The sequence below is a fragment of the Silurus meridionalis genome, chromosome 10, assembly GCF_014805685.1.
Source record: "Silurus meridionalis isolate SWU-2019-XX chromosome 10, ASM1480568v1, whole genome shotgun sequence".
Lineage (NCBI taxonomy): Eukaryota > Metazoa > Chordata > Actinopteri > Siluriformes > Siluridae > Silurus > Silurus meridionalis.
Window position 1 is genome coordinate 28,402,406 of NC_060893.1, and position 23,731 is coordinate 28,426,136.

Genomic DNA, 23,731 nt, shown 5'->3' on the forward strand with positions numbered 1-23,731 from the left:
TAGCCCATTCCAGCCTTGTGCAGGTCTACAATTTTGTCCATAGTGTCCTTAGACAGTTCTTTGGTCTTGTCCATAGTGAAGAGGAGAGCTGGAGACTGATTGATTGAGTGTGTGGACAGGTGTCTTTTATACAGGTAACACGTTTAATCAGGTGCAATTAATACAGGTAATGAGTGGAGAATAGGAGACCTCTTGCAGACAAACTAACAGGTCTGTGTTAGACAGAATTCCTGCTGATTGGTAGCTGATCAAATACTTATTTCATGATTTAAAATGGAAATTAATTATTTAACAGTCATACAATGTGATTTTCTGGATATTTTTTTTTTAGATTCTGTCTCTTACAGTTGAGGTGTACCTACAATGAAAATTACAGATTTCTCCGTTCTTTGTAAGTGGGAAAACTTAAAAAATCAAGAGTATATCAAATACTTATTTGCCCCACTGTAGGATTTTGTCAGAATAGGAAGAAATAAATAACATTAATTTGTAATATTACAGTGAGTAACATTGAAGTGTCAGTTATGTCCAGACTTGTAACTGGGCTGTGGAGACTGTACAAAGCCCAAATCATGTTAACAAATTACATCATAAACAACATACACATGTGAAACAACTTTTTTTAGCGTACAGTATCACATGTGACCTACACAGAGTAATTTCTGGCTGCTTTTTATTTATTTTTTAACTCTGGCCTGGTTACTTGATGGTTCTGTGCTTAAGTGTACTTATTTATTTATTATGTGCTGACAGACGAATGTAAGAATGTCAAAATGTAAAATAACATGTAAGAAGTGTATTAAATTCTATAGCAGAAGAGAAGGACAGGATGTAGGGGCTGAACCAGTAAAAGTGGAAGGCTTGAAAGTCTCTGTTCACAGGTTCAGAGGAGGGAGTGTGTTAGAAATGGCAAAGTATTTTCTTCTGTTTACTCTGCAGCTGCTGTTTGGTGAGTTCACTACAAATAAATAGTACAGGACTAAATCATTTTTACTTTCATGTTTCCTGTCTGTATTTTTATGTGTATGTGTATATATATATATATACAAATACACACAGGAAATATATATATAAAACATGATATATATATATATATATATATATATATATATATATATATATATATATATATAAATCGGAGTGCGTTCTGTTTACAGAGTGGAGATGAATCTTCTCTCTTCATGTGCTGTTGTTCTTTCAGGTCTCATTAGGCCGAGTCTCCTTCAGAACATTTCAGCTGATCTCATATCTGTTTCTCCAGGAGCAAACATCACTCTGCTCTGTAACATCACTAATTACTCACAGAAATCCTGGTATCAGATGATCTCAGCAGGGTTGAGGCAGATTATATCAGCCAGACAAAGCAGCCTGAACAAACACTTTCATAGTGAGTATAATGTAGATAAGAGTCACTTTGATGTAACAGAAAGCAGCAGTTTAGTGATTATTGGAGTTCGAGAGACGGATCTGGGGTTTTATTACTGTGGAGGACGAAATGATGAGACACACATTCAGTTTGGGAAACTCATCAGACTGAACTTTACAGGTCAGTAACTAAACTTTATTTACAGACTTTTTTGATATTGTCTTAGATTATGTACAAATTTATATTCATACATATTTATTTAATGCTATTAATGACATTTTTGGACATGAAATTACCAGCACTAAAATAAACGTATACACATTTATAAAATTCTTAAATCTTGAATAAAGGTTATATAATATTTTTTTTTAATGAATTCATAATTTTGTGGTTTTAAATATATGTATTATTTAAATGCTAAGAGTTTGAGGTTATGCTCATTTCCCTTATTCACAATTATTCCAAAAATACATATTGCATTATTATGCAGTTTGGGTCTGCAGTTGTACATTTCAAGGTTTTAAAAATGTGCCTTTGAAGAAGAATCTTGAGAAAATGGAGGTAAATTCATTCTGCTGCTCATCTAGATTGACAGTTTTTAAACTTGTCTGCTATCCACGTTAGGATTTATGCCTCGCTATAGACCCCTGAAAATTGAACAGATATGGTCCCATTTATCTTTGTAAACTGTATCGACACATACCAGTCTAAGTAAGTTTAGAATATAGGTCCAATAATAATTAATTAGAAAGTACAAAGTTTTAAAAGTTTGTAATTTTTACACATTTATGTGAAGAATGAAATTATGTAAATGATTTGAATATAATGTGCTTTTTAAACACATTTCAGTCACATTAACCAGGGAGCCATGTGTAAATTCTAAACCACATTTTGGAGTGAAGATGAATCTTCTCTCTTCATATGCTGTTGTTCTTTCAGGTCTCATTAGGACAAGTCTCCTTCAGAACAAATACAGTTTATTATTCAAGGATCACTGATCGCTAAAATTCAGATCATGTGAAACACTGAGCCTTACAAATGTTCTTTCCTGAAGTTTCCCTCAGCACTATACTGAGATCTTTGTGTGCTTCTGTGTGTGTTTTAGGTGGCAGCAATAATGAATCTTCATCTGAGGCTTCAGATTCACAGCCGCCTGCTAGAAATGGGACTTGCTGGATTACAAATCTGATTCTAATTTGTGTGTGCTCCATCTCCGTCCTTATAATCTGCATGTGTGTGTTCTGCAGCAGGGTTCTAGGTGAGACTAGAGGTGAAATTTCAGGCTGAATATTTATTTATGATCTTATATTTATACTAATGAAATTCTCTTTAAGGAAAATAATTATCATCATGCAGATGCTGCAGTCACATCACCGATCTCCACTAACAAGGTAGGAACTCTTACATTAATGGCAAATTCAAAGTGTTTACTCCTTTGTTGTTGTTTTTTTAAATATTTAGTATGAAGAGCTGCTACATTCCAGTTATCCTGCCTTATTGTAATTACATGCATTTGAGAAGAAAATAATTCTATTATTTATTTTAATTTTTACTTTTTAGTTTTATGTTTTTTTATTTAGAGAATTATCTGTCTATACTTGGGGTTTGGCAATTTTAGACTTTGGGGGTGGGGGAGTTGGGGGTTGAATATACTGTAGAAATATTATATTGTTTTAATAACATTTCTGTAAAACACATCCTCGCCGGCTCGGGAACGTGCAGGCAGGCGGATTCTTATGGAGCGTTGGTGATTATGTGGATTTCTACTTCTCCTTTTACACCACTGAAATCGCCAATGTTTCGCTTCACATCTCTCTCCTGTCTGAAAACACTCTCTCTCTCGCCAGTAAGCTGTGGAACGCATTTGGGTACCCATTTCATTGGGCTTCTCCGTTCTGCTCCAGAGTTTCCGGGAGAGCTCCATTCCGCTCTAGAGTTTCTGGGAGAGGTCTGTTCCGCTCCAGAGTTTCCGGGAGAGCTCCACCCCAGGGTCTCCACAAACGCTCCGTTCCATCCCAGGGTCTCCACGAGCGCTCCGCCCCAGGCTTTCCACTAGCGCATCGCTCCGCCTCAGAGTTTGTACGAGCGCCCTACTCTGCTCCAGAGTTTCCACAAGCGTGCCGTCTTGTTCCCGGGTTCCCGTGGACATGCCGCACCACCCCAGAGTTTCCAGGAGAGCTCCGCTCCGCTCCTGGGCTCCTCAGAGCGCTCCACTCGGCTTCAGTGTCCTGCCGAGGATGCCGTTAGATCGTCACCTGACCGCGAAGGGGACGTCGCACTGCCGCCTGGCCGCAAAAGTGACGTCGAACCTCAGAGAGAGCATATTTTAAGACGCAATAATCGATTCACTTATATGTGCTCTTCTCAATATATGTAGCCGATTTGAATCACATCAGTCAACTGTCACCAACCGTTCTCTTAATATCCTACTTTTATTCAATCATTTTATCATTATTAGTGCACTAAATTACTGTTTTTTTTATTCACTAAATTGTTGTGTATTTGTAACATTAAAACATATGAAAATGTTTCAGGAAATGATTTCTGAGGTAACAATAAAGTACACTTCTGATGTAACAGGCAAGTATACACTGCAGTGTACTTTATTTTGTCAGAAATCATTACTTTTTTCGTTTCCTCAAAAATCAGTTTGATCAGCACGAGACTGATTTCTGAGGTTAAAGAGAGAGAGAGAGAGAGAGAGAGAGTGTAGCGGGGAGAGAGAGAGAGAGAGAGAGAGAGAGAGTAGGGGAGAGAGAGAGAGAGAGAGAGAGAAAGTAGGGAGAGAGAGATTAGTGTTTGTGAGAGAGCGAGAGAGAGAGAGAGAGAGACAGAAAGTAGGGGAAGAGAAAGAGAGAGACTAGGGGAGGGAGAGATTAGGGGTGTGAGAGAGAGAGAGAGAGAGAGATTAGTGTTTGTGAGAGAGAGAGAGAGACAGAAAGTGGGGAGACTAGGGGAGAGAGTGAGAGAGAGAGAGAGAGAGAGACAGAAAGTAGGGGAAGAGAGAGAGAGAGAGTAGAGAGAGAGAGAGTAGGGGAGAGAGAGAGAGAGAGAGAGAGAGAGAGAGAGAGAAAGTAGGGGAGAGAGAGAGAGAGAGAGATTAGGGGTGTGTGAGAGAGAGAGAGAGAGAATAGGGGCAGAGAGCGAGCAAGCGAGAGAGAGATTAGGGGTGAGAGAGAGAGAGAGAGAGAGAGAGAGAGAGAGAGAGAGAGATTAGGGGTGTGAGAGAGAGAGAGAGAGAGAGAGAGAGAGAGAGAGAGAAAGTAGGGAGAGTAAGAGAGTGAGAGAGATTAGGTGTGTGAGAGAGAGAGAGAGAATAGGGGCAGAGAGCGAGCAAGCGAGAGAGAGATTAGGGGTGTTAGAGAAAGAGAGAGAGAGAGAGAGAGAGAGAGAGAGAGAGATTAGGTGTGTGAGAGAGAGAGAGAGAGAGAGAGAGAGAGAGAGAGAGAGAAAGTAGGGAGAGAGAGAGAGAGAGAGAGATTAGGGGTGTGAGAGAGAGAGAGAGAGAGAGAGAGAGAGAGAGATTATGGGGTGAGAGAGAGAGAGAGAGAGAGAGAGAGAGAGAGAGAGAGAGAGAGAGAGTGAAAGTAGGGAGAGGAGATTAGTGTTTGTGTGAGAGAGAGAGAGAGAGAGAGAGAGAGACAGAAAGTAGGGGAAGAGAGAGAGAGACTAGGGGAGAGAGAGAGATTAGGTGTGTGAGAGAGAGAGAGAGAGAGAGAGAGAGAGAGAGAGAGAGAGAGAGAGATTAGGGGTGTTAGAGAAAGAGAGAGAGAGAGAGAGAGAGAGAGAGAGAGAGAGAGAGAATGGGGCAGAGAGAGCGAGCAAGCGAGAGAGAGAGAGAGACTAGGGGAGAGAGAGCGAGTACAGTCAAATCTAAGCCGATACACAGTGGCAAGTGTGATAAATTGTAAAAATATCTGAAATTACTGTACTATTGTATACTGTTTTTTTTTCTACATAGGATTGAGGGTCAGGAACGACAAGGGGGAAGACCTCCTATGTTCAAAGAACAGCAAGAGAGGGAGATAGTAAACATGGTTTTGGCCAACAATGTTATAACACTCAATCAGCTCCAAGCTAACATTATCAACGATATCCATCAGGTTTCAACATCAACAATAGCACGCATCCTAAAAAAAACATATTTAAATGAAGCAAATTTATCGAGTGCCTTTCGATCGCAATTTCGAAAGGGTGAAACGACTGCGGCATGATTATGCAGAGGGATGTATTCACTTTAGCAGTGTGTTCTTGCATACTGTCTCATAATCTTTTTCTGTACTGTAATATGTAAACTAGATCTACACTGAACTACACAATTTTGCATTACACATAACACACATCACATCATAACCTTGTGCTCCAGAACATCTGATCACATCACATTATCAGCTTGTGCTGTTACAGTTTTTTCTGATTGCTTAAGCACATTTTTTGTAACTATTGGCTGTTTTTGCAAAACTCTACACACAAATAAGAAAACCTTTCACCCAATTATCAAAACATTGTAGTTCTCTTGCAAAAGCGAACACAGCTAGATTAACTCTTCACACCTTCGTAAAAATAGTGTTTTCATATCAAACAGTAAACACAAGCCATCATCTACTAAGCACACAATGTGCCAACTACACACTGATGGTATGAATACAAAACACATCTGGCTTTTGCTTTCTCTGTGTACAGATGTCAATTTGAGGTCATACTTTTGTCAAAGTGTCATATAAACATACAAGGATCCAAACTTCAAGTATTGGTGTTTATTCACACTCATCAAAACCAAGACAAAGTCAGAACACAAAATAGTAATTTCACAAAAAAGAAAAAAAAGACAATCAGCCTACATCATGTCGTCTTTCTGGGTCCGGCCACAAAATTTCGTCCACATCGCATGCAATATCCTCCAGTCCAAGGCACCGGGGAAAATATCTCCTTGAATGCCGTATCCAGGCCTGACATGATGCCTGGTCAATATCTCCACATGCCTCCTCCATTGCCTGTAAAAGGGCTACCTGTTGATGAGGATGACGGTCGTACACTTTCCAGCGCCAGGCAGAGAAGAACTCCTCGATGGGATTTAAGAATGGAGAGTATGGAGGGAGGTTGAGTGCCATGAAGGATGGGTGGTCTGTAAACCAGTTGCGGACCAAAGCAGCCCTATGGAAACTAACATTGTCCCATATGATGACATATCGGGTATGCTCTGGTCTCTGAACAGTTAGCATGTCATGTAAGGTGTCCAGGAATGCAATAATGTGTGCAGTGTTGTATGGGCCTATGGTTGCATGATGGTGAACAACACCATTTTGGCTTATAGCTGCACACATGGTTATGTTACCACCACGTTGTCCTGGGACATTGATGATGGCACGGTGTCCAGTAATGTTCCTGCCACGTCTCCTGGTTTTACTGAGGTTAAAACCGGCCTCATCTACAAAAAGTAGCTCATGTCCCATTGCATCTGCTTCTAGTTCCATCACTCTCTGGACAAGACAAAACAAATGCAACACATCAGGCCCATGCACAGCACTACAGTATGCACTTCCAAATTCAGAACCAATGACACTATAGCTTACCTGCACATAGTCATATCGCAGTTGCTTTACACGTTCTGTGTTTCTCTCGAAAGGAACTCTGTAAATTTGCTTCATTCTTATTCTGTGGCGCAAGTACACGACTTAGTGCAGAAATGCTTACACTGTGTATATTTTGAAAGATGGTGTCATTATCAATTATGCGCTGCTGTATTTCGCGCAGTCTTATTGCATTATTGGCAATCACCATGTTCACTATATGGGTCTCTTGCTCTGGAGTGAACATTCTTCCTCTGCCCCCAACATCTGGACGTCTAGCAATTCTGTAAAGTAACAATTTCAGTATTTTTGCATGTATGGTACTGTTGTGTTTCTCATTAGAGTATGGCAGTGCTACAAAGTACTTACCGATTCTCATTTCGAAATGTCCTAATGATGCTTGCCACAGTGTAGCGGCTCAAATTAGGCTGAACCCGTTGGCCAGCTTCCCTCAGGGTCATCCCATGGTTGATGACATGGTCCACTATTGTAGCTCTGATGTCATCAGTTATTCTATTTCTTACTCTTCTTACCCTTCCTCTTTCCCCTCCTCGTCCTCTTCTTGCTCCTCCTTGTCCTCTTCCTCTAACTTCCTCTAACCCTCTCGCTTCTTCACCTCCACGTCCTCTTCCTCCAACTTCTTCACCTCCACATCCTCTCCCTCGGCCTCCTCGGCCTCCTCTGATTCTCACTCTTCTCACTCTTACTGCTTCTTCCATTGTACTCCACACAGACAGCTTACCTGTGGCTTATTTACAGTGCTTAGGCTGATTGCAAAGTGAACTAATTATCTAAAACAGTTTTCAAATGTGAAACAGTCGGCAAAATAGTGTTAATGATAGCCATACATGTCTATAATTTTGCTAGGAGTGTGTTGGAAATTTGGTAATTGAGTGTAAGCAGTGAGTTGTGTTTAAAGTTCTGCAAAAAGAGTGTTGTGCAGTGAATTGTGCCTACAGTTTTGCAAAGTGTGTGTTACAAAATTGCAAACTGAGTGCAAAGCAGTGTTTGTGCTTTTAGTTTTGCAAACTCAGTGAGTGGTTTTGCTATACGTATTAATAATTTTAGAAATTGTGCTACAAGAATCACGATTAGCGCTTAAGCCTTCAGAAAAAACTGTAATATCATGAATAGCAGCTACGCTAATTTCTCTCCACTGCTTCTCTTTCTCTCCCCATCCCGAGGCATCCTGAGGTTGCTCCAGCTCCAGTCACGTCCCACCTCGTGATGATTACGGACCTTTGAAGAAGTAGATGCCGAACTCGCAAACATCCCGAACCATCTAGAGACGTACCAGTGCCAATTGGATCCCGCTACATGTGTGGAGTTTTGACATTAGACCTCCTGGAGTGTTTAAAGGCTCTGGCATGGAGAAGCTGATGCTGGATCTGTGGTGATCACAAATGCTGAGCTCATAAAACTAGAAGCTACTAACCATATAGACTGTAGAAGACTGCAGAAAGAACATTACTTATAATCTTATACTCCAGTGCTAATGTTAGTTCTCTCTCTCCAGTGTTCTGTACTATTGAAAGATTTATGATCAAACTCTCGATGTCACCCAAATGAGGATGGGTTCCCCTTTTGAGTTTGGTTTCGCTCAAGGTTTCTCCCTCATAACATCTAAGGGAGTTTTTCCTTGCCACGTCACCACTGCTGCTCATCAGGGATAAACACACACCATTCACCTTCACTGTTGATTTCTGTAAAGCTGCTTTGAGACAATGTCTGTTGTGAAAAGCGCTATACAAATAAACTTGACTTGACTTGACACTGTTCTTCAGAGAGTTTTACGAATGGATGGAGAGGAGATCCAGCATGAGTTCATTTACATAGATGAGGCTGGGTTCAACCTGATGAGAACACGAAAGAGGGGAAGAAACATCATTGACCACAGGGCTATAGTCAATGTCCCAGGGCAACGTGGGGGTAATATAACACTCTGTGCAGCCATTACACAGAATGGGGTCCTCCACCCCCATGCCCATATGGGCCCTTACAACACAGCACTCATACTTACATTCTTGGTCCAATTGCACAACATAACAGCAGCAAATCAAATCAATCATATGCAATACATTGTTGTCTGGGACAATGTGTCTTTCCACTGCTCTGCTCTGGTTCAGAACTGGTTTCAGCAACATCCACATTTCACCGTCCTTTATCTTCCACCATACTCTCCATTCCTAAACCCTATAGAAGAGTATTTCTCGGCATGGTGGTGGAAGGTATATGATCTCCGTCTCCAGGCTGAGGTACCCCTCATCCAAGCCATGGAGGAGGAGGCCTGTGACCAGATGGAGGTAGCAGCAATCCAAGGATGGATTCGTCATTCAAGACGTTTATTTCCAAGGTGCCTTGCTAATGACAACATTGCCTGCGATGTTGATGAAATTCTCTGGCCAGATCCAGCTAGGTGAAGAGACAATGTCTAGTTTTTTTTTGTTTGTTTTTTTTTTACAGTGAACTTACAGTACAATACGTGAAGTAACGTTTTGTTACAGTATTATGAATCTCAATGTCAACATTTTGGGCGTGTTGACAAATAAATGAGTTTTTTCAGTCTGCAACATTGGTCTTGTGTAGTGTTTGGTGAATTTACTTTATATTTGTACTTTATTGATGGTAGCCTACTCTAATCATAGGGAAGTAGAAGTGCTAAAAGTGTTTTAGGTTTATCACAGCAGAGTGTAACTTGTGCAAACAGTATAGTAATGTGAAACGTGTGTGTTTCATATGGTAACAAAGTGTGGTTTTTACACAGAAGTGTATAGTTTTTACAAGAGTGTTTAATTATGCAAGGGATCTGTAGTGTTTTGCTAATTGGGTGTGTGGTTGTGCTAATTGTGTGTAGTGTTTTGAAAATCTTGCTCAAGCAATCCTGCAATCCTATAATGATGAAACCATCATTTATTCATTACTTTAATTAATGACTTTAAATGTAAAAGCTGTGATCAGTTTGATTAGTTTTAAATGTGTTCAACACTGCATTTTAGTTTCACACTGACCTGCACATTCCTTTTTATTTAATTTCCTCTGCTGTATGTGTGTGTGTGTGTGTGTGTGTGTGTGTGTGTGTGTGTGTGTGTGTTTGTGAGTGTGAGTGCATGCATGCGTGTGTGTGTGTGTGTGTGAGTGGGCGTGTGTGTGTGTGTGTGTGTGTGTGTGTGTGTGTTTGTGAGTGTGAGTGCATGCATGCGTGTGTGTGCGTGTGTGTGTGTTTGTGAGTGTGAGTGCATGCGTGTGTGTGTGTGTGTGTGTGTGTGTGTGAGTGTGTGTGTGTGTGTGTGTGTGTGTGGTTTTAGCAGCAGATAGAAATAGGAATATGAGTTTTCCATTGTGGTTTCTGTTTTTGACCCTGCAAAGTTGTTTATAATCATCCATCAGTGCTTTCACACAGAATAATCTGCAATCACATAAAATTATTAATATACATCCCAAATTTGAAATAATACAGTACAACAAATTTTATGAAATTTATAAAAAAAAGAAAGTTTCAGATTTCAGTTTATTAAAGTAATAAAAAAATTATAATAAAAAATATTTTGATTGAAAATAAATAGAAAACAGAAGAAAGTTTTTCACATGGTGATGTTTAAATATTTCATTTTCTCATGTTACACTTTTTTAACAACAGCTGTCTTTATTTTGCAATGATGAAATAATTAATGTATTATTATCTATTCTGATATTTAAATTTGAGCGCATGATATTTACTGTATGTTACAATAAGCTGCATCACTTTATTATAGGTTCAGCTTTTTTCTGTTCTAAAAAGGTTTGCTTGTTATTTGATGTGCATTTATTTTATATTTACTGTTGTGCTTATATTTTATTATTCATTTAATTTTGTACATTGCAGCTTCTATATTTGACAGGCAAGTGATTCAAACAAGGTATAGTTACGCGTGAATGTATTTCATTTATTCAGTAGATTTGGAGTCTCAGCAACACTGGGTTTGTGATGTAGGATGTGGCGCTTGTCCATTGCAGCACATCATGCATTCATATGCAGAATAAAACACTATCACCATGCTGCCCCAATACTGAAAATGTAATAAAACACACCATATGTGTAAACTACAGATATTAGACAAATACATTATTATATTATTTTGTACTGCATTATTTAAAAATAAATTGTAAAAATAATATTTTTTATGAGTAAAATTATATTTTACTTATACCCACTTACATTACTATAAAAACTATATATATTATAGGTCAAGGTCCAAATCCAGGTCCTAGGTTTGCGTCTTTCAAGAACCGTTCTCTATGGGGGTTAGGAGATTATTGGTGAGGCTATGTCATGGCTACTTTGGAGAATTCTAACCCAGAACATACAATCACTAACATATTCTTTCTTTGTTGTCTGCTCCATTTCCTTTTCAATGTTTACGCACCTGTTTTATATTTCCCCACATTTGCTTACACATTTTATTTTATTTATTTCATAGTGTTTTGGAGCATTTAGCAACTGTACCCTATGTATGGCTTTTGTTTATCTTATCTTTAAGTTTGTTTATTTCGCATTAGCTCAGCCCCATTGCTTTGCTTTTTGACCCTAGTCCATTTTTTGTTCCATTAAAGAATTATAATATAAAAGCTCACATGGATGTCAGAATACGAAGAAATAAATAACATTAATTTTTAATATAACAGGGAGTAACAATGCAGTGTCAGTTATGTCCAGACTTGTAACTGGGCTGTGGAGACTTTCACGTTGGGTGTAAAAACAAATTAGATCATAAACAACATACACATGTGAAACAACTAAATCTATTGTGACCTACACAGAGTAATTTCTGGCTTCTCTTTTAACTCTAGACTGTTTACTTAATGATTCTGTCTTTAAGTGTACTTATTTATTGAGTATGTGCTGAAATAAAAATCACAAAATGTGGGATAGCATGACAGAAGAGAAGAGAAGGACAGGATGTAGGAGGTGAAGCAGTTAAAGCAGAACACTAGAACATCTCTGTTCACATGCTCAGAGGAGGAAGTGTGTTAGAAATGGCAGCGTATCTGCTTCTGTTTACTCTGCAGCTGCTGTTTGGTGAGTTCACTACAAATAAATAGAAGATTTTGGACTAAATCATAAGTACTTTCCACATTAGCTGTGTTCAGGACGTCTGTATAGAGATTAGTGCACTCAGTTCTACAACAAACATGTTTTAAAGGGAGTTGAGCTGTGAGCTGTGTGTTTCTAGAGTTTACAGAGTGGAGATGAATCTTCTCTCTTCATGTGCTGTTGTTCTTTCAGGTCTCATTAGGCCGAGTCTCCTTCAGAACATTTCAGCTGATCTCATATCTGTTTCTCCAGGAGCAAACATCACTCTGCTCTGTAACATCACTAATTACTCAGAGAAATCCTGGTATCAGATGATCTCAGCAGGGTTGAGGCAGATTATATCAGCCAGACAAAGGAAGCTGAACAAACACTTTTATGTGGATTATAATGTAGATGAGAGTCACTTTTATTTAACAGAAAGCAGCAGTTCAGTCAGTTTAGTGATTATTGGAGTTCGAGAGACGGATCTGGGGTTTTATTACTGTGGAGGACGAAATGATGAGACACACATTCAGTTTGGGAAACTCATCAGACTGAACTTTCCAGGTCAGTAACTAAACTTCATTTACACACTTTACTGATGTTGTCTTGGATTTTGTACAAATTTATATTCATACATATTTATTTAATGCTATTAAAAATATTATGAATTTTACTGACATTTTGGGACATGAAATTACCAGCACTAAAATAAAAGTATAAACACATTCATAACTATCTTGAATCTTAAATTGTGAATAAAGGTTATAGAATATATATATTTATTAATGCTGAATTTATAATTTTGTGGTTTTAAATATATGTTAAATTTAAATGCTAAGAGATTGAGGTTGTGCTCATTTCCAAAATTACATATTGCATAATTATGCAGTTTGGATCTATAGTTATACATTTCAAGGTTTTATAAATATGCTTTTGAAAAAGAACATTAGGATTTATGCCTCGCTATAGACCCCTGACAATGCAACAGATGTGGTCCCATTTATCTTTGTGAATTGTATCTACACATACCGGTCTAATTAAGTTTAGAATATAGGTCCAATAGAATTAATTAGAAAGTACAATGTTTTAAAAGTTTGCCATTTTTACACATTTATGTGAACAGTAAAATTATGTAAATGATGTGCTTTTTGAACACATTTCAGTCACATTAACCAGGGAGCCATGTGTAAATTCTAAACCACATTTTGGATGTGTTTCGTGTTAAATGCTTTATCAAAACATATATTTTTATTTCTTGTGCAGTTTCCTGGATACACTTAACCAAAACTATTATCCGATTTATTAGAGCAGCAAAATACGGCTTATTATTCAAGGATCACTGATCACTAAAATTCAGATCATGTTACACACGTGGACAAAATTGTTGGTACCTTTCGGTCAATAAAAGAAAAACTCACAATGGTCACAGAAAAAAACTTTATCTGACAAAAGTAATAATAAATAAAAATTCTATGAATGTTAACTTATGAAAGTCAGACATTGCTTTTCAACCATTCTTTATCTGCATTATTTAAAAAAATAAACTCATGAAACAGGCCTGGACAAAAATTATGGTACCCCTAGAAAAGACTCAAAATAATGTGACCAAAGGGACATGTTAATTCAAGGTGTGTCCAGTAATTAGCATCACAGGTGTCTACAATCTTGTAATCAGTCAGTGGGCCTATATATAGGGCTCCAGATAGACACTGTGTTGTCTGGTAACATGATGTGTACTACACTCAACATGGAAAGAAAATTATAGACAAGCATGATAAAGGTAAAGGCTATAAGACCATCTCTAAGCAGCTGGATGTTCCTGTGACTACAGTTGCACATATTATTCAAAAATTTAAGATCCAGGGGACTGTAGCCAACCTCCCTGGACATGGCTGCAGGAGGAAAATTGATGACAAATCAAAGAGATGGATAATCCGAATGGTAAAAAAGAGCCCAGAAAGACTTCTAAAGAGATCCAAGGTGAACTCCATGCTCAAGGAACATCAGTGTCAGATCGCACCATCCGTCGTTGTTTGAGCCAAAGTGGACTACATGGGAGACGACCAAGGAGGACACCATTGTTGAAAACAAGTCATGAAAAAGCCATACTGGAATATGCCAAACTACATGTTGACAAGCCACAAAGCTTCTGGGAGAATGTCCTATGGACAGAGGAGACAAAAATGGAACGTTTTTCCAAGGCACATCAGTTCCCCTTCGGGAACTCAAAGCTGCGTCGAAACGCTTTGGGAACGCCCCTGCGTTGCCCACGCTCTGAACCACGTGTGAAATCTAGACAATAGGCAAGACGTGACGTCATATACAGGCTACGTTGTGTAAATCAGAAAGCTACAATATGGCTGTGCGGTGGTAGCGACATTAGCTTCTGCTCGTTCAGGTAAGCGCTTTGCGTGTGTTATCTGTGCAGTCATGAGCTTAAATGCAGGCAGAATTCCATCTACGCAGCCGAAGTGCTGTTTGCTTAGCTTAGGAGCGTGCTTAGTCGGCTCTCAAAGGTATGGGCTGTTAGCATTTTAGCCATGTGGCTATGCACTCCCGGCTGCTAGCCGAGCTCCCGTTCCCTGGGGAGAGCACTTAATTCCTGGTGGAAGAAATTTCGGAAATTTCGGGGAAGCATGCCTGGCGGCTGATTCTTCTTCTGGTGCAGGCGGCATGGCGTTACATGCCTCTCTCTCCGAGGAGGATAAAATTATGGATGCTAGTGAGCCTGCGGACTCCGTACAGCCTGTGCTGTACGAGGAGCTCCTTGAGGTCATGGCACGGGCCGGGTTTGAGCTGGATCTAGCTTGGCTGGTCATGTAGCGAAAGCAGCGCGCACCCAGTGAGCTGGATGTGCGTTTCCTGCGCCCTGTGTCACAGCCTCAGCGCCTTCCCTGATCTGCACACCGAGGTGTCTGGGTCCTGGGAATCCCTTGTGCGTGCATGCTATTCCTAAGTTTCTTGCTTTGCACGAATGTTATTGGGACTAAGTAGCATGGCTACGGGACGATGCCACCTGTGGTAGAGATGCTAGCTGGCTATCTCTCCCCAAATGTGGCGTCTATGAAGGCTATCGGTTGCCTACAAAGAGCCGCTTGGCTCTGGTAAGTAGGGCTAAGCAGCAGGTCAGGCCGCGGGTTGCTTCCACACGATGAGTGTGTTGCAGGCATACCAGGCTGGCCAGCTATGGGGGATGGTGTGAGCTTCCTTCTGAGCACCCCGGTGACCCCTCCTGGCCTGACCTGGTAACGCTGTAGGTAAGGGCGATTGCTGGTGGGTTTAGGAGACTGCGGTGGCGTTTCAGTGGTACTTCCTCACCGCTCCAATGGGGCTGCTCGGCGGCAGCCTCGCCCTGATACGTCGAGGCACAGCAAAATAGCCCGGTAAGAGTGCGTTGCCACTTGATTTCCGCAGGGAGGTCCTAGGGGCCACTGGTGGCACTCATGCTATGGTCCCCGGCACCACCAAGAGACTGTTCAGGACGCTGCCTCCCTCCAGCGGTTAACTCCCTTATTCCACCCAAAAGTTAGTTGCAAATGGGGCTCATCCACCGCCTCTCAGGGGGCTTCAACAGCCGCAGTAGGCTGCTCCTGCCGTTCAGGTTCAGGGGGGCTGTCTACCATGGGATGTGTTCAGGGCGCGGCTTCCCTCCAGCGGTTTTGCGCCCCGTATTCCGCTTGCAAGTTCGCTGCGGATGGGGTGGTCCGCCACCTCTCAGGAGGTTTAGTCAGCTGCAGAGCACCGCTCCAGCCTCTCTGAGTGGGTTAGGGGCCAGCCCCGAGGTGTTGGTTCCCCTGTGGAACTTTCTGTCAGTCTGAAAGGCTGCCAGGTGTCTCTCGGGGGTCCTGCGTACTGTGGAGAAGGGCTGCGCGATTCAGTTCGCGTCTTCTCCTCCCCGGTTCAACGGGACGTGTCTGGTGGGACCCGTGCAGGCTCTGGTCCTGGAACAGGAGGTGCGTACTCTCCTGAGGAATTGGGCCATCAAGGTGGTTCCATCCTTCTCAATCAGAGATTCAGGCTACTACAGCCTGTACTTCATTGTTCCGAAGAAAGATGGCGGGTTGCATCTTATTCTGGCTCTCCACTCCTTGAACCACTCACTTATGAGGCTCGGGTTCAGGATACTCACTCAGAGAGGTCGTGTCTCAGATCAAGTCTGAGGACTGATTTGTCATACGTTAGATCTGGAAATCGCATGCTCCCACGCAGCCGTCCTTCACCACACATGGGAGGTTCCTGAGGTTGCTTTTGGGGCGAAGCTTACCAGTATCAGTCCTCATGTTTGGCCTAGCACTCTCACCCCGTACCTTTACAAAGTGCGTGAACGTGGCACTGACCCAGCTGCGGCTTCAGGGCATCCACATTTTGTATTATATCGACGATTGGTTGATATTGGCTCGTTTAGTCAAGTCAAGTTAAGTTTATTTGTATAGCGCTTTTCACAACAGACATTGTCTCAAAGCAGCTTTACAGAAATCAACAGTCAAGGTGAATGGTGTGCATTTATCCCTGATGAGCATTTAAAGCATTGGCGTTTAGAGCACCATGCAGTTTTTCATTGAGATGTCATTCTCGCCTGCATGTAGATACTGGGGTTCCGACTGAAATGCCAGGTAGAGTGTACTTTCTGCAGCGCGGAAAACCACTTTTCCCGGTGTGGTGTGGTACTCGGCCAGGTTGCGGGCATGGTTGTCTCCCGCCCGGTTTGAAGTCATCCTCACCGTAGTCAGGCTGCTGGGTCTCATGGCGGCAGTGTCCAGTGTAATTCCACTCGGCCTTCTCCACATGAGGCCCCTGTAGTGGTGGCTCTGGGGCAGAAGGGTTCTCCCCCAGAGGGAGTCTGTTTCGTACCATCAAGTTCTCGCGGTGTGCCCTTCGAGCCTTGGATGCATGGAAGGACCCAACGTTCTGTCCCGAGGCCCCGTTTTAGGGACTCCTTGTTGTCACGTAACGCTAACGACGGTCCTCTTGTGGTCCCAGGACGAACTCCTCAAGCACTGGACGCTTGTCTCCACAGGACGAGTCCATGGAGGCGGTCGGTGCAGCTGTTCTGGTTTACGGGACGTCGCCTGTCTATGACGTCACATCTTGCCTATTGGCTAGATTTCACACGTGGTTCAGAGCTTGGACAACGCAGGAGCGTTCCCAAAGCGTTTCGAAGCAGCTTCTCGTTCCCTCTGGAAACTAGGGTTAAGTTGGTAACCTAGAGACGCTCTATGTTCACAGACAGATAAATTAAGCATATCAAGGAAAGAACACTATCCCTACTGTGAAACATGGAGGAGGCTCTGTTATGTTCTGGGGCTGCTTTGCTGCATCTGGCACAGGGTGTCTTGAATCTGTGCACAGTACAATAAAATCTAAAGACTATCAAGGGATTCTAGAGAGAAATGCTGGCCAGTGTCAGAAAGCTTGGTCTCCGTCGCTAAAAACACCCAAAAATGGCTAAGAGGAAAACATTAAACTATTCTAAAGAGATCTCTGTGTGCTTCTGTGTGTGTTTTAGGTGGCAGCAATAATGGATCTTCATTTGAGGCTTCAGATTCACAGCCGCCTGCTAGAAATGGGACTTGCTGGATTACAAATGTGATTCTAATGTGTGTGTGCTCTGTCTCCGTCCTAATAAACCTCTGCATGTGTGTGTTCTGCAGCAGGGTTCTAGATGAGACTAGAGGTGAAATTACAGGCTGAATATTTATATATGATTTTTATATTTATACTAATGAAATTCTCTTTAAGAAAAATAAATATCATCATGCAGATGCTGCAGTCACACCACCGATCTCCACTGACAAGGTAGGAACTCTTACATTAATGGCAAATCCAACATTTTTACTCCTTTGTTATGGTTTTTTAAAATATGTTTATTTTGAAGAGCTGCTACACTCCAGTTATCTTGCTTTATTGTAATTACATATATTTGATAAAAAAATACTTCCATTATTTATTCTGATTTTACTTTTTAGTTTTATGTTTTGTTTACAGAATTATCTGTCTATACTTGGGGTTTAGCAATTTCAGACTTTCAGAGTTGGGGGTTGAATATACTGTAGAAATATTATATTGTTTCAATAAAATGACTTGTATGTGGCTGGAAAATGGGTTTGTTTTTGATTGGATTGGCCTCATTTTATATTTATACCAAGGCCATGATTTAAAACTTGTTTAATTCTTATGTCTACAAATATTTTACAGGTTTGTATTTTTAAAACATGAAAAAGTCGACTTTTGCATCTTGAAGTAAAATCCCAGTCCATATGCACACATCTGATACAAAGTTTTCTGCTTGGAAAAAAAACTGTTTAAAGCTGAACTCATTTATTTATGATGCAGTAGCAATTATAAGTCTAATGTTATGCTACAGAAATAAACTTTCCACAATAAACAGAAGTAAAAAGTTTAGTGCTGATTCATCACCTGAATCTCTCTGCAGGCTGAAAACATTTATTATACCACTGTTCAGTACAAAAGAATGTCCACTGCATCTGCTACGAACATCAAGTCAGACTGCAGGACTGATTCCTAACTGTTACCTCACAGCTGCAGAGACACTGACAAGCACAAGGTATATTACAATACAGGGTATATACAAATATTAATGAATTTCAAATAATTAATCAAATAAAAATGATATCTATCTATCTATATCTATCTATCTATCTATCTATCTATCTATCTATCTATCTATCTATCTATCTATCTATCTATCTATCTATCGTCTGTGTGTTTTATATATACAGTGTATATATACGGAGAAATGCTTAAATCATGGTAACAAATATATATATATATACTTTTTTTGTTTAAAAAATAAGCATATCCATGTTTATGTAGCCTGCTAAAAAGTAAAGCTTTAACAAGGTTATGTATTTTCAGTTTACACTTAAAACCTCTGTATTTGATTGTTTTTTTTGTTTTGTTTTTTATTGTTTTATTTTTTAATAACATTATTTTCACACTTTGTTTTTTAGTTGCCAAATGCTGATGAACCATAACTCATCCTCTTAATTATGTTTCTGCTTTGATCTCAGTATGTTTATTAGAGATCTCACCATGAATAGAAGATCATATTAAACTTAATCCCAGGGAAAGCTGAGCTGCTGTACATCTCCGACTTTATTCCCATGTCAATCTATTGCTATGTATGAGGTGAACTTTCAGGTCATTTCTTTCCACAGACCACACGGCTGATTGTTCATCTCTTGTTATTTCTCTCATTATTTTTGATAATATTTTTTCACATGCAAGCATAACATGTTTTATTAAAAGAATTCTGTAAAAAACCTGAGAAGGTAATAACTAGAGACTTTTTTTTATTTCATTTTGTTCTACCAACAGTCTTACATGAATCATTTACTATTGGAATAAATTGTTGCTTGGCAACCAACATGTAGTTTTATTGAAGCAATCTGTGTTGTAATGATTCTAAAAGTCATTCACACACAAAAAAATGTAGTTTGTGAATGAATATTTTAAGACACAATAATCGATTCACTGATATGACATGCTCCATTGGTGCCCTGCTCGCTTTATGTAGCTGATTTGAACAGACGTCAGTCAACCGTCACCAACCGTCTTCTTAATGTCCTACTTAGTCCTACTTTTATTCAATCATTTTATCATTATTAGTGCACAAAATTACTGTTTCGTTTTCATTCACTAGATTGTTGTGTGTTTGTAACATTAAAACATATGAAAATGTTTCAGGAAATTGATATCTGAGATGCTGCGTCGTAACGCTTTGGAAACGCCCCTGCGTGACCGCGCTCTGAACCACGTGTGTAATCTGACCAATAGGCGTTTAGACGTGACGTCATCGGCGAGATGGAAAAGACGCTAGCTTCTGCACGAGAGAAGGTAAGTGCCGCAGGGATGCAGGGAGTGTGGCACGGAGATGCAGCGTCTCGTTTCCTCAGGGAACTAGGGTTATGGTCGTAACCTAGAGACTTTCCCCTTCGGGAACTCGAGCTGCATCGTAACGCTTTGGGAACGAGTGTCCATTCACGCCACACTAACCAGACCCTGCCTCGAGAGTGAGGGCCTCGGCTCCTGCATGTAGGACAGAGGAGCCTGGGGTAGCTCTGAGGTCAAGGTCATAAAACAGTAAAAAAAAAAAAGGTCAGCGGTGTGGACCAACCCGCAGCGTCACAGATGTCCTGAAGTCGCACTTCAGTGGACCAGGCCATAGAGGCCGCCACACTCTGGGTGGAGTGAGCTCGGACCCCAAGCTGTGCAGGGAGGCCAGAGGACTCGTAAGCTGACACAATTGCATCCACTACCCACCTGCTCAATGTCTGCTTATTGGCCGGGAAACCTTTCCTGTTAAGACCGTAGCAGACAAGCAGCTGCTCCGACTTCCTCCATGGACTCATCCTGTGAAGGTAAGTGTCCAGTGCTCGCAGTCGGTTCTGTCGCTCCTGGTCGAGGGCTGTGAATGGAGGAGGGCAGAATGCCTGTAACACGACAGGTCGTGTGGGAGCTAAAGGCACCTTAGGTATGTACCCAGGTTTCGGATAGAGAAACACTCTGGCCATGCCAGGGGCAAACTCCAGACAGGGCCACGGACAGAGCCTGCAGATCCCCGATCCTTTTCAGGAAGGAAATCACCAAGAGGAAGGTGGTCTTAATAGCCAGAAACCTAAGGGCCACCTCGGCCAAGGGCTCGAAGGGGGCTCTGATAGACAGGCACTCTGGGTCGCGTCCCGGGCCTCAGCCTCCGGGTGCCGCGGCGGAAACGTGTCACCAGTGGGTGCCTACCCAGTGACTGCGGCGGGGTGATATATGCTGCGATGGCGAACACGTAAACATTCAGGGTTGAAGGGGTTAACCCTGTGGCAAACTGTTCCTGTAAGAACTCCAGAACCGAACCAATCAGGCAGTTAACTGGTTCGAGGTCATGGTGCTCCATGACGTGAACAGTCGCTATCATGCGGCATACGACCTCCTCATGGAGGGAGCTCTGGAGTGGAGAAGGGTTTCTACTACCTTGGTAAAGAGACCAGCCGCTACGAACTGTGCCCCCTCAGGGTCCACAGCCTCCACAACTCTGGGCAGAAGAGCTCTCTGGGAGCGAATCATGCGCATAGCCATGTGGCTACAATGCAATTAATCGTCTCCCTCGAGAGCCGATTGTGCATGCTCCACTCCCAAGCAAACAACGCACCGATCATGCGAATCCTTCCCGGTAATAAAACGGGGACACGGATGAACACATTTACGGTAATTCTGTCTGCCTGCCATCACTCGATCAGAAAAACACAGCGAAACAGCGCTTACCTGAACGAGCAGAAGCTAGCGTCTTTTCCATCTCGCAGCCATTTGTAGCTTCCTGGTTTACGCAACGTCGCTTGCTGATGACGTCACGTCTAAACGCCAATTGGTCAGTTTACACACATGGTTCAGAGCGCGGTCACGCAGGGGCGTTCCCAAAGCATTACGACGCAGCTCGAGTTCCCTCGGGGAACAATAAAGTACACTTCTTGAGGTAACATGTATACACTGCAATGTACTTTATTTTGTCTGAATTCATTACTTTTTTTATCACCTCAAAAATCATAACTTTTTTTTTTGTTACCATAAAATAATTTTGACAATCACAAGACTAATTTCTGAGGTAAAAAAAAAAAAACTTGTTACATGTGTATACTACTATATTTGTCACCTCAGAAATCTTTTTCAACTTCAACTCAGTACATTTTTTTATTACCTAAAAAATCTTCCTGATTAGCATCGACTGATTTCCGAGGTAACACAAAAAAAGAAAACTTCTGAGGTAACAAAAGACAATTAAACATTCAGTTAATCTTCTTCTGCTTCTTTCGGCTTCTCCAATTAGGGGGCGCCACAGCAGATCATCCGTCTCCACACCCCCCCTGTCCTCTACATCTGCCTCTTTTACACCAACTACATGCATGTCTTCCCTCACCACATCCATAAACCTCCTCCTTGGTCTTCCTCTTTTCCTCCTTCCTGGTGGCTCCATCCTCAGCATTCTCCTACTGATATACCCCATGTCCCTCCTCTGCACATGTCCAAACCATCTCAATCACACCTCCCTCACCTTTCTCCAAAGTGTTCTACATATGCGGCCTCTCTAATAAACTCATTTCTAATCCTGTCCATCGTCGTCACTCCCAATGAACATCTCAACATCTTCAGCTCTGCTACCTCCAGCTCTATCTCCTGTCTTTTACTCAATGCCACTGTCTCTAAACCATATAACATCAATGTGATGGTTAAAACATGACGCTTTTTCAGTAAGAATTAAATAATAATGTAAAAAAGCACAGTTTTATTAGTGTTACATTTGTATATAGCACTGCATTGAATTATAGGTTGTTATTTTTTGCTTATAACATTAGTAAACCTACTAGATTATCAGAGAATATTAATTTGATTGACTCTAAATGGGGTAGAATCAAGGCAGGTGGGTTTAAAAAGCAAATGATTACTGCCTTTATACTTCCATATACAGGAAATAGAATACATTTTCGTCAAATTGAACGTGTGGTGTGAGGATCAGGGAAACATTTGACCGAACTTGTTTTAAACTCTATCTACAGGAAACACGATGGTACTGTCCCCCAGGGGGGGGGGGGTAGACTTCAGCAAGGGGGGTCGGATTTGGGCACAACTCTGGCTCGTTTTCCTCACAAATGCCAGTACAAGTCTTGTCATTGGTTAAAACTGGCGAAAATTGAGTAAATTGTAACTCAATACAATCAATCAACATACAATCAACAAAACATACACTTATTCACAACATCATTTCTTTACTTAGATATAAAATAAATAAATAAATAAACGCCACCGACAAAAATTTTAATCAGTAAACATTTTATTTATGCCAAATCCACCATGAATCACACAAATAACCTTCTGGGTGGCGTTTTGTGTTTTTTTTTTTTTTCCATCATAATGGAGAAACAAACTTAAATTACTGTCACAGAATGGTGTAAGAACTCTGCTTGTTTCACGCTACTGCTCATTGCTAGTAAAGTTTGTGACTGTTGGATGCAGACCGTTTTATTTACCACGGGAATTCACCACTGTTTTTATTGTCAGAGTGTACATTCCTCCCAGTACTAATGCTAAGGAGGCACTGAGTAAACTCTACGGCACTATTAGCGACCTGCAGAATGCTCACCCCGATGGATTGTTTATTATCGCCGGAGATTTCAACCATGTGAATCTCAGGACTGTGCTTCCTAAACTCCATCAGCATGTGGGCTTTGCAACGAGAGGAGCAAACATGCTGGATCTCGTTTACACAAACATCCCCAGCACATATCGTGCGGAGCCCCGCCCCCATCTCGGATACTCAGACCACTGCTCTCTTATGCTAATTCCAGCATACAGACCGCTCATTAGATGCTCTAAACCGGTTCTGAAACAGGTGAAATTCTGGCCAGAATGAGCTACTTCTGCTCTTCAGGTCTGTTTTGAGTGCACTGACTCGGACATGTTTAGAGAGGCTGCAACCAATGGCGATTCCATCAACTTGGAGGAGTACACATCATCAATGACCAGCTACATTAGCAAGTGCGTTGATGTGACCATCTCCAAGACAATCACTACACGCTCCAACCAGAAGCCGTGGATGACTGCAAATGTGCTGCTGAAACAAATGTGCTGCTGAAACAAACAGCATGGGCCAAACTGTCCTGTGCCATCAGAGAGGCAAAGCGTGCACACGCAAAGAAAATCCATGACCACTTCCAGGACAGCGGAGACACCTGGCGC

General features: G+C 41.4%; 2 protein-coding genes across 5 annotated transcripts; one reads left to right on the forward strand and one right to left on the reverse strand.

Annotated features, from left to right (window-relative positions):
- Positions 1-697: 697 nt before the first annotated feature.
- LOC124392180 lies at positions 698-19,347 on the forward strand. 4 transcript variants are annotated; one of them, XM_046858943.1, is made up of 6 exons: positions 760-949; positions 1,202-1,546; positions 17,496-17,663; positions 17,751-17,785; positions 18,423-18,554; positions 18,961-19,347. In XM_046858943.1, exons 1-5 carry the CDS (start codon positions 766-768, stop codon positions 18,513-18,515), a joined length of 825 nt encoding a protein of 274 aa, XP_046714899.1. In that variant the 5' UTR covers positions 760-765; the 3' UTR covers positions 18,516-18,554; positions 18,961-19,347. The 4 variants fall into 4 exon arrangements, with proteins under 4 accessions (XP_046714900.1, XP_046714902.1, XP_046714901.1 ...); XM_046858944.1 differs by lacking the exons at positions 17,496-17,663; positions 17,751-17,785; positions 18,423-18,554; positions 18,961-19,347 and adding exons at positions 2,472-2,624; positions 2,723-2,757; positions 3,214-3,995 and having other exon boundaries at positions 698-949; XM_046858946.1 differs by lacking the exons at positions 17,496-17,663; positions 17,751-17,785; positions 18,423-18,554; positions 18,961-19,347 and adding exons at positions 2,472-2,624; positions 2,701-2,757; positions 5,328-6,184 and having other exon boundaries at positions 701-949.
- LOC124392182 lies at positions 6,185-8,120 on the reverse strand. Its single transcript, XM_046858948.1, has 2 exons — positions 6,940-8,120; positions 6,185-6,846 (listed from the first exon to the last, which is right to left on the reverse strand). Exons 1-2 carry the CDS (start codon positions 7,012-7,014, stop codon positions 6,199-6,201), a joined length of 723 nt encoding a protein of 240 aa, XP_046714904.1. The 5' UTR covers positions 7,015-8,120; the 3' UTR covers positions 6,185-6,198.
- Positions 19,348-23,731: the final 4,384 nt, after the last annotated feature.

Bases quoted from the DNA above. Each gene is read 5' to 3' on its own strand.
- LOC124392182 (XM_046858948.1), bottom strand. From the start codon at position 7,014: ATGAAGCAAATTTACAGAGTTCCTTTCGAGAGAAACACAGAACGTGTA. The intron at 6,847-6,939 runs GTAAGCTATAGT...TGTCTTGTCCAG, and splicing joins TGCGATATGACTATGTGCAG to AGAGTGATGGAACTAGAAGC.
- LOC124392180 (XM_046858943.1), top strand. From the start codon at position 766: ATGTCAAAATGTAAAATAACATGTAAGAAGTGTATTAAATTCTATAGC. The intron at 950-1,201 runs GTGAGTTCACTA...TTGTTCTTTCAG, and splicing joins TACTCTGCAGCTGCTGTTTG to GTCTCATTAGGCCGAGTCTC. The intron at 17,664-17,750 runs GTGAAATTACAG...ATCATCATGCAG, and splicing joins GGTTCTAGATGAGACTAGAG to ATGCTGCAGTCACACCACCG.